The 10,949-nt window shown below is 48.5% G+C and overlaps 1 protein-coding gene across 2 annotated transcripts in view; it reads left to right on the top strand.

Moving 5' to 3' along the window:
* DISC1 (DISC1 scaffold protein) overlaps nt 1-10,949 on the top strand; it is a 355,103-nt gene that overhangs the window by 42,266 nt on the left and 301,888 nt on the right. For both annotated transcript variants that reach the window (XM_042960019.1, XM_042960020.1), the window contains exon 2: nt 6,320-7,311. In XM_042960019.1, the coding sequence (XP_042815953.1) occupies nt 6,320-7,311 (992 nt within the window). The remainder of the gene's footprint in view (nt 1-6,319; nt 7,312-10,949) is intronic.

Genomic DNA, 10,949 nt, shown 5'->3' with positions numbered 1-10,949 from the left:
ACAGTGCTAGCCTGCTTGGGATTCTCTCCTCTCTCTCTGCCCCTGCTCTGCTCATGCGCTCTCTCAAAATAAACAAACTTTTTTTTTTTTTTTAAAGAAGGGGAGCAGGAGCAGGCAGGGGAGCTGCAAGGGAGGTGGGAGGAAGAAGGTTCTCAGACCACAGCACAGACCTGCTCCTTAGAGTTGCCCTGTGTCCCAGAGGCCTCTAAATCACCCTTCTTCTAGCCAGTCCCAAGAGATGTTTGGGGTGACACGAATTCAGGAGTGTTCTGGAGTTCATAGAGTCTCTGCTTTGCTGAAGGGCAAAGAACTGTGAGGTAAACCAACAAAGCCAACTAGATTACCCCATTCATCTAATGTCAGATTGAGTTCTCCCTCTTCTGTGATGGAAGCATAACATCCCATCCTGGGACATGGCTTACATCCCTTGCAAGCTGTCAGGTCATGAACAGCTGGGGGTGGGGGTGCCGTCTTGCTCACGTCCGCATCCCACATAGAATCCAGTGTTCAATAAGGAATTGTCGTATTAAAACGGATTGCACAGTTAAAATGGAAGCGCCATAAATGTTGATTTATTCCACACTAGGACTCTCCCTGCTTGCTAGAAGCTTCTCACAACAACCCGAAGCCACTTCTGAATCCTCAAGTGCTCTCTGAACTATCGAAGAAAGATGAACTCGTGCTCAGCAGAGTGTTTGTGTTTTAGTGTGTATGTGATTGGATTCTGATTCTTTGAAAACAAGCTAATCCACAGGGATGTGTGGTTTCTTTACGATTCAGAATCTTTGGTTAACCTGAATGTTTTAGAAAAGACTTCGGCCTCAACCATGACAAATAGGATTAAAATTCTTTCCACGAGAAGAATACATTCATTTATGCTTCCACACCGTACATTTCTATCCAAGTCGTGTTTTGTAAAGTCTTATGTGTCTATTCTTCTCTGACTATTCTCTGTGTTCTCAGCAGTGGCCCTGAGTGCCCGTATTTCTTCTTCAGGAGACAGACGTGCTTTCCCCACAAGGCCCTGGGATCATCAAATCATTGGTGACTCACCCAAGCCCACATGGGCACTTCATGTAGATTTGAACTTTGGGTCTTGGTTTTAAGTTCTTCCAAGTAAATTCACATGTATTGTGTTTTCTTAAATTACGTATTTTAGATTTCCTGTTTAAAAATAAATATTATCTGGCCAATGTGTATTGGAATGCCTTCTCTGTATACTAGGATTTTTAGGGAATTGTAAGGGTATCAGGAAGCTTATATAGAGCATAAGAGGGGAACGGTTTATATACACCGAAGAAAATAGCAAGCAGTGCTGGGTGTTAGTTAGTAGAGGGGCAGGAGTGATGTGGACCGTTGTTGAAGCCCTGTGAACTGGGTGATCGGAACAAGGGAGCTGATGGGGAAGGGCGTTGGAAGCTGAAGGGTGGGAAGGATTTGTCCGGAAGAAGGAAAGCACTAGAGACAGGTAGATAGGATTCTCTCTGATCTGACTGGTTGACTAACCTAGGTTTCCCCCAGTTTTCCCTGTAAGTTAGATAAGCTCATGTTTCCAGACACCTTATTTGGACTGTGTGTAGAGGCCTTCTGACACCTGGGTCTATTCTAAGCTCTTCTCTTTCACTTGCTTCCAATCCCAGAGCTCACGGGGCTGGAGAGGGCTTGGAGTTGGGGGTTCTGCACAACCAGGGACCGGCAGGTCTGCGTTCCTCCCCCCAGCATCTACTATGGAGTGGGAGGCTGTGAGGGACAGAGAAGGCCACGTGAGGCACCTCTCCCTCCTCAGCCTGTCCAGGGCCAGATGGGCAGAATGCAGCCATCTCTGGGTGAAAGAACAGAAGGCACAGCTGGTTTCCCTGGCCAGCTCTCAAAGCCTATGTGCACTTCGGGCCTCCCTGCACCTTACCATGTTTTACTTCCTGCCCGCTCCACCCTGAAGTTAGGTGTTGGGAACGAATGTTGTCCTCCAAGGTCTGAATGTGTCACAACCCTTCCTTAACTGCAGGCAGGGCATGATGGAGGGCTTGGGTTTGAACAAATCTGAGATGTAGTATCTCAGCCTGGATATATGGTAATCATTGATTTCTCGCCAGAGGGGACATCATACATTTCTTCAAAAAATAAAAATTGAAAAAAAAAAGTGAAAAAAGGGGACTTCGCATACAGGGAACTGGGGGTCTTTTCTAGAAGTTTCAGAGCTGCCATCTGCCCAAGGTGGGTTTCTTGTAATCCTTCTAGCTCATTCCAGAAGTGCCCTCCAGATCCGGCTCTCCTGAGGGTTAGGGTTCATAGAATGTGGTGGTCCCTGCCTCTTGGGCTGCCCTCTGAGAAGGCCCACGCTGGGAGATGGGATGTATGAGTGGTCCGGTGGGTGCAGGAGCTGGGCCATCCACACACCAGGCCCTCCTCTCATCCCCACATTTGGTGAGCATTTTTCTCACGTCTGGTCTTCTTGGCTTGTTGTTCATGCGGCACGGTGGCCCCCTGACATCTCACCAGAACCCAGTAGGAATATGGGTTCCCATCCGGTAGCTGCTTTGTGCAGCATCTGTAACCTGGCTTAGGGGGATTTCAGAACCCTCGGTTGAGTAGCTTTAGAAAAGGCTCATCTAGCTGTAAAAGAAATGACATTTCAAAGAAATTATTTTCCCCTTGGCATCGCTGTTTCGACTTTAGAAGGGTTATCTGGGAGACAATTACCTTGCATTAAAAAAAATAGTTAAAAGTCTTTTTAAACCAGAAGACAATATAGGTATCACAGGACTCCTTTCTCAAGGTAGGAAATTGCTGAGTTGTTTTCTGTTGGTAATTGGAGCCAGAATTCAGTGTTCTCCCTACTGCCTTTGGGATTCACTGTATGGGCATATGAGAGTTAGCCCCTCTTTTTAGCCAACCCCTGCTCCCTCCTGAGCTCCCACGGCCCCGTGAATCCTCTTCTTCTTGTGATTGGGGCCCTAACATGCAGGGGACATCCTCAGATGGTGACACCCCTGAGGGAGAGAATGGGAGGCCCTTTGGGCCACATAGCATGGTGATCCAATTTGACCTCTTTAAACATTTAAAAAAATTGTAATTGGGATAAATACATAGAACATAAAATTTACCCTCTTAGCCATTTTTTAAAAATGTTTATGTTTGAGAGAGAGAGAGAGAGAGAGAGAGAAAGAGCATGAGCTGGGGAGCATGAGCAGAGAGAGAAGGGGACAGAGGATCTGAAGTAGGCTCCACCTTGACAGCAGAGAGCCTGACATGGGGCTTGAACTCAGAAACCATGAGATCATGACCTGAGCTGAAGTCAGAGGCTTAACCAACTGAGCCACCCAGGCGCCCCTACCCTCTTAGCCATTTCTATTAAGTGTATAATTCAATGGCATTCACATTGTTGGGCAGGTATAGCCCCATCTGCCACTAGAACTTTTTTGTCTTCCAGACTGAAACTCTGTCCCCAGGAAACACCAACTCCCTCTTCCCCAGCCCCTGGCCACCACCATTCTACTCTCTATCTCTGTGAATTTGACTGCTCTAGACACCGTATATAAATGTATATATGTATGTAAATACAGTATTTAGTATTTGTCCTTTTGTGACTGGCTTATTTCATTTAGCATGATGGCCTCAAGGTTCATCCAAGCTGTATAGCCTGTGTCAGAACTTCTTCCCTTTTTAAGGCTGAATACTATTCCATTGTATGAATTGACCACATTTTGTTTATGCATTCCTCAATACTTAGGTTGCTTCTACCTTTGGCTGTTGTGAATCCTGCTGCTACGAACATGGCTGTACAGATATCTCTTTGCGACTCTGCTTTCAATTCTTGTGGACAGATAACGAGAAGTGGAATTTCTGGACCATGTAGTGATTCTATTTTTAACTTTTTGAGGAACTACCATGCTATTTTCAGCTGCACTGAAAACATTTTACATTCCCACCAACAGCACACGCTAGGTGCAGTTTTTCTACCTTATAATCAACATTTGTTATTTTCTGATTTTTAAAAATTATTTTCAAAGTCGTAATTTTTTTTAAGTTTTAATTTAAATTCCAGTTAGTTAACCTACAGTGTAATATTAGTCTCAGGTATGCAATATAGTGATTTAATACTTCCATACATGACGCAGTGCTCATCACAAGTGCCCTCCTTAATCCCTGTTGTTCTTTCTTTTTCTTTTTCTTTTTTCTTTCTTTCTTTTTTTTTTTTTTTTTGATAGTAACCATCAGAATGGGTGGTCCAATTTGGCCTATTAACGATTCCTTCTATACATTTTCTGTACATTTTCATCATGTCCATTTCTACTGATTCCAACTTTGCATGCCCTCTGTCAAGAAAAAGAAAGTCAATCTTTCTTCTGACTTCCTGTCATTTCAAGTTCTCATCCTAAGTGATATACTTGGAGGCAAAGGGTATAGGAAGAGCATGTGTTTTAGAACCAGATAGGCCTTCGTTCATGCATCCCTCCCTCCCTTCATCCATGCATCCATTAATTCATTCGCCTTTTATCAAGCAACTTAAATGCAGGGCATTGTGCTGGTTTATTGTCTCGTAAGGAGCAAAACAGGCTTTGGTAAGCTATGATCTGGGAGTTCTGGGGCAAATTAAAATTCTGAGCTTTAATTTTATTATTTATAAAATGAAAATGGTATCACGCTCCTAGGGTTGTATGTTACATACTTCCTTCCTTTACCCTGACTTCCTCTCCCACCCTCATAGCCCTTACATTCCTCCCTTCACTGCCAGCTTCCAGAATCCTATGGACACGGGTGGTATTAGCCCTTCCCCCGGACCAGGCAGTTGGCACGCCTGGTTGGCAAGAGAAGACACTGGCTGAACATGTCTTGGGCTCTCTTGTCCTTTGATGCTCAAATTCAAGGAACAGGTGGCCCATGGGTCATTGCGCTCACGTCCCCAGGGATTATCACTGACACCCATTCCAAAGACTGGTGTGTGCCATGATCATAACACAGGGAGAGCCTAAATGCCTAGCACTTTCCGTTTACCATGACAAAGATCCTGGACCTGTCCATGCTCTGGGGGCAGAGCAGGATGCGTGGGCCTGGTGTGAAGCTGTGTTTCACTCCTCACCACAGACTGTAGTATACCTACAACTGCGCTCAAGTACTGCCTGGTGTTACCTGTATGCTTTGCATGTCATCTGATTCATGCTGTGGCAGAGAGCCCGATGACAGCACCGTGTGGGCCTGGAGAATCGGGAGACTTTGACATTGGCCACTCAGTCACGTGCAGGAGTTTCTGGAATATCCATTTCTCCGTGTGTCAGTGTGCTTAACTGTAAAAAGAAAGTTATAATTCCTGGTTTGGTTGATTCACAGGATTTTGGTAGGGAGCAAGTGAAATGAATGTGGATGATGTACTTATTATGAGTAACAACATCCTATGCAATGTAAAAATAATAAGCAGCCCTTTATCATACTTACTACCAGTGGCAAGCACTGTTCTAGGCTGTCTCGACATAGTAACTCATTTAGTTAAATGCTCACAAACCACCCTGTGATGAGACAGGTACTATTAATATCTCCATTTTCCTGATAAGCCAACTGAGGCACAGAGAGGTTAAGTAACTTGTGGAAGGTCACAGCCAGCAAAGGCACAGCCGGGTTTTGAGCCAGGCAGTGAGGTGCCTGAGTCTATGTTCTCATCTGCTCTATGATCCCGCCTGTGAGGTGTTAGCGTTTTTTACCGTTTCTGTTCCTTTTGCAGAGCTGGTTTGTAGAGCATGTCAGGCAGGGCCTCCTGTGATCCACTGTGTGAGAGGAACTGATGGGGATAAGCTGTGTCCCAGCTGGCTCTCCATGGTCCAGAGGCACGGGGGACATGGACAGCTCAGATAGTGAAAACTCACATACTGTTCAATAAGTAGCTAGAATAAGTGATCGCATCTCACTTTGAGGAGTGTGCTGGCATTTGCTTTCCAATCGCTTGCTTTCCAGGCCCACTCTGGGATAAAAGTGCTGATGTGCCTAAAAGCCCAACAGGCGAGATGCCGGAGGGGTTCTGAAGGAGCCGCCGAGGTTGTGTCTCCACTGGGCCTGCTGACGTGCTGGCAAAACTCAAAGCAACGCCAGCTGCTCTGCTAAACAGAAGAGCTGAGATGCTGTGTTGCTTCTGCACGTTCGAGGCAAGCACTTGGAGGGAATCATCAGAATTTTCGTCCCGGGTTGGCCCCGTGACCACTGAGCCAGCATCTTCTTTGACAGATGCACAGAGCGGTGACCTCTAAACCTAGGATGCTCTCCAAATGCAGTTCCAGCTGAGCCAGTGAGATTTGCATGTTTATGGTGCTGTTTTCTCTCTTCCTCCCAGGCAGCCGGGATTGCTTACCACCTGCAGCGTCTTTTCGGAGGAGGCGGCTGGCACGGAGGCCGGGCTACATGAGAGGCACAGCTGGGCCCCGGATCGGGTTCCTCTACCCAGCAGTGGCCACTCCGTTACGGGCCCAGGGAGCGGCGTGCGGGGAGGAGTCCCTCCAGTCTGAGTCCAGGGCCAGACACTGTGGCCTTGAACTTGGAGGCCAGTGGCGAGGCCCCTCTGTTGGGAGCCCAGCAGCCTCGTCTCTGACCATTGTGGGCCACCCAGGCCTGGCTCTGACCGCTGTGAGGGGACCCTCGGGGCTCTTTGGGATTCAGCTCAGAGCTGACACCAAACTACCTGCCAGGCTCACCAGGTCGTGTGGCCCTGGGGACACTGGGTGGCAGGGGGTGCTCCCACCCATGGACAGTTCTGAGGCCCCAGGCCCTGGCCAGGAAGCTGCCGGTGGTGAAAGAGCAAAGGGCACCTGGACAAAAGGCTGTCTGTCCTCAGAGGAGGGGAATGGCAGCAGGTGCAACCTTGAAAGTGGCCCCAGGGTCCCCTCTGCCCCGGCCGGCTCTCAGGATGGCTTCACCTCCAGCTTTAGCTTCATACGGCTCTCGCTCAGCTCTGCTGGGGAACGTGGGGAAGCGGAAGGCTGCCCGCCGTCCAGAGATGCTGAGGCCCCTTGTCAGAGCCCCGTGGAGACGGAAGCCAAGGACGCCAGCTTGGACAGGCCCCACGCACACCCTCGACTTCTCTCTCCCCACTTCAACGTCAAGGCTGCTCAGAGCCTGGCCGACCCTGCCCAGATGGCAGCAGGCAGCCCCCGGCTGGAGTGTGAGACGCGTTCTTTACCGGACGTGGACACTGCCTCCTCCTGCCCCCTGGTCTCCTCGTGGTCAGAGGGCAGCGGCGTGGGGGATGCTCCCCGTTGGGAAACACTACTCAGGAGGTGCGAGCCTGTGCTGCTGGACTGCCTGCTGAGTGACCAGAGGCAGCTGGAGGTTGGTGTCTTCTGGCCGCTGGGGCCTGTGATTGTCACAAGCCTGGACCCCTTTGGTAACTGGCTGCAAAAAGATGTTGCTGCACTCCTGTTTCTTCTCTTTCAGTTTGACACAAATCTGTTCTCGTTCTCATCTTCTCTGTCAGGCAGATGCTCAGATTCGCTCTCTCTTGGGCTGTACGTTCCTCTGCACTTCCTGGCCTGACGGATGTGTGGTTAGCTCTGCCCAGCTCTGCTTTGAAACAGGGGCCCCAGGGGGCTGGAGAGCTGGAACTGGCTGGTGTGTAGGGGGGGGAGCGGCATAAAGACAGCGATGCCCCATGTTGGGGAAGATGCCGGGCTTCGTTTGCATTTACTGTACTCACTGTATTCCATCCTGCCCCGGTGGGAACCGCCTGCCACAGTCAGGAGACCTCGCTCCTGGTCATTACATCTCTTGGGCTCTCAGTTTCCTTATTTAGGGATGGTGACGCTGCACAGGAGTGTTCTGTGGCTGCGGTGAGAATGTCAGGGCTTTGGAAACTAGGACAGGCTGTATGCCCGTGAGCCTTGGCGGTAGGACGGTTCTGTTCACCCAGTTGTCCTACACGTGTGTACAGAGGGTTGTTCTACTCCCAAAAAGTTCCTGGAGAGACCCAGGCTGACTCACTGGGCTGTGCGGCTCCTCCTGCTGAAAGGCTGTGTTTTCCTCCTGGGGTGATGTGATGCACATGTGTGCATATGTACATGTGCATTCATTTGTACGTGTATGTAAGGAAGTGAAGGCCCACTCCTCAGGCATTTTGTAGAAATACCTGAAAGTGTGAAGGTCATGCTCATTTCTGGCAATCGCACCTCATTTACTTTCCTTTTTCTTTTTCTTTTAAATGTTTATGTATTTATTTTTGAGAGAGAGAGAGAGAGAGCAGGGGAGGGGCAGAGAGAGAGAGGGAGAGAGAGAATCCGAAGCAGGCTCCGTGCTGGCAGCAGAGAGTCTGACGTGGAGCTTGAACTCGAGAACTGTGAGATTGTGACTTGAGCAGAAATTGGACCGTTAACCGACTAAGCCACCCAGGTGCCCTGCACCTCATTTACTTTCAGTTCTTTACCTATGACCTGATGTTCCTGGCCCTGTCCCTGTTTGCCCCGTTGTAGCCCTCAAAGACCTCAGCCTAGCCATCTGATTTATAACTCCGGTGGACCGCGAAGCCAGGCCAGATATGCACACAGGTCTCCTTTTCCAGCTGACGCACAGAATCCCAAGTTAGATGTGTTCAATACTGATGCCATCGTCTTCCCCACCAAACCCGTTCTAAAGGGCCCCAGTCTTGATACCTACTTGCTGATTAAAAAAATTTTTTTAACGTTTATTTATTTTTGAGACAGAGACAGAGCATGAATGGGGGAGGGTCAGAGAGAGAGGGAGACACAGAATCCGAAACAGGCTCCAGGCTCTGAGCCATCAGCACAGAGCCTGACGCGGGGCTCGAACTCACGAACCGCGAGATCGTGACCTGAGCTGAAGTTGGATGCTTAACCGACTGAGCCACCCAGGCGCCCCTTGCTGATTTTAATTAATAGACTCCATCCAGTTCCTGAGAGAAACTGCAAGCATTTTCACCACCCCCCTCCTCCTCGCTCTGCACATCTGGTCAGCCCTCATAGTCCTACAGCTAACCTGCCTCTCACGGCCATGGCCTCTGCCCTGGTTCAAATCCTTGTTAGTTTTAACCTGGGTTTTGTAAGAGATTTGCCTTCCTCCTGTGTCTCTCTTCTCCAGGTCATCCTCCGGATGGCCAGCAGAGTTATCTTCTGGAACACTGGTGGGAAAGTGTTATTCCTTGGCTTGAAACCTTTGGTAGCTCATTGCTCTTCTGGGGATGGTAGCCAAGTCCCGTATCCTGATAATTGAGACCTTTCCCGACCTGCTCCAGCCTGCCCCCATGCCTCACCCCTGCTGGCTCAGCCATCTGGTGCTGCTTCCTGTTCCTGAAGACACCAGGGAAAGCTGTGCCTCAGGCCTTTGCTTACAGTTTGCTCTCTGCCTGGAATGACCTTCCTGCACTTTTCCATCTGCCAAGCTCCTGTAATCCCCTTGGTGTGGGTTTAAAGCCACTTCCTTGTGAGACATTTCCTACCCCCTTTGGACCAAATGAATCCCTCCTTCCATTTTGCTCCCGTAGCAATCTGGATGTGCCCCTTATAGCACTCATCACATTTGATAATCATTTGCCTGAGGGTCCAAGTTCTGCGCTCGGCCATGAGCTCTATAACCACAGGTCATGTCTCTTAGAGTTTTGGGTGCCTGAAGCCTGGCATACTTTCCGGCCCTTAGAGGTTGCTTGGGTCATTTTTGTTTTTAGTGAAATAATTAATCTTGTTAAGAGGGCCACAGATACTTAATTGACACCTTTTTTGGATTGACTGGCTAAGGCATAAGAAGACCAATTCCAGCCTTGGAGGGGTGTTGGCCCCTACCAACAATTTTCCAACACCAGCTGGGTGTCCTGTAACTCAACGCAATTCTGACCTCACCTATCCAGAGATAGTATCAGATCCCACAGCTTAAGGGCTCAGTCTCACAAGACCACCTGCCTCTTCTTCAGATGCCCATTTAAGTTCAGAGCATCACCCGTGCTTCTGCCCCACTGGCCATGGATAGGAGACTCCAGCAACCACGCTCTCCTTGGGTTCGATTAATTTGTAGAGTGGCTTGCAGAACTCAGAGAAGCAGTTTACTTAACAGATCATATATTTATTATAGGAAGATATAACTCAGTAACAACCAGAAGGAAGGCAAGGTGTGAGGAAAGGACATGGGGTTTCATGCCCTCTCCAGGCACACCACTCTCCCTGAATGTCCACCTGTTTACCAACCTGGAATTTCTCCCAACTCGGTCCTTCGGATTTTTAGGGAGGCTTCACTACACAGGCAGTACTGATTAAATCATTGACCATTTGGGACTGATTCAACCTCCAGCCCCTCTCTCCTCCCAGGAGGTTGGGGGATGGGGGCTGTAAGTTCCCCTCCTCTCCAGTCATGTGGTTGGTTCCCCTGGCAACCAGCCCTCAGCCTTCGGTGTCTTCCTGGAGTCACCTGATTAACATAACAAAAGACAACTTTATTGCCCTCCTCACAGGAAATTTCTAGGGTTTTAGGCGTTCTGTGTCAGAAGTGAACAAAGACCAAATATGTATTTCCTTTTACGAATCACAAGGTCACAGGCACTAAGAAGAGGTTTGTATCATCATTCCAACTCTAAAGGTCAGTTTTCAGTATTTCATTGCCAAGATCTCTTTTAACAAATCTTGACAACATATCTGTATTTCTCCATCTCAAAAAGTCAAGCTTTGACTCAAGTGAAGCAAAAGTAGAATGCCGTTATAATGACCAGCTTCTCCCCCTCCCAAATAGCCAAACAAACAGAACCTCCCCTTGGTAGGGACTCCTCTGCAGTCCACACGATTCAGCTCTCTGTGTTTTGGTGAAACTGATAGTTTTTCCCTTTCTTTTAAACTCCTCTTACCTGCAGATAAATCACATCTTCCTGAAAATCTTTTTTTTAAATTTTTTAATGTTTTATTATTTATTTTTGAGAGAGAGAAAGACAGACTGTGAGTGGGGGAAGGGCAGAGAGAGAAGGAGACACAGAATCTGAA

This window comes from Panthera tigris, chromosome D2 (assembly GCF_018350195.1).
Source record: "Panthera tigris isolate Pti1 chromosome D2, P.tigris_Pti1_mat1.1, whole genome shotgun sequence".
Lineage (NCBI taxonomy): Eukaryota > Metazoa > Chordata > Mammalia > Carnivora > Felidae > Panthera > Panthera tigris.
The sequence above is the reverse complement of the archived record's forward strand: the minus strand, read 5'-3'. Positions and strand labels throughout refer to the sequence as shown.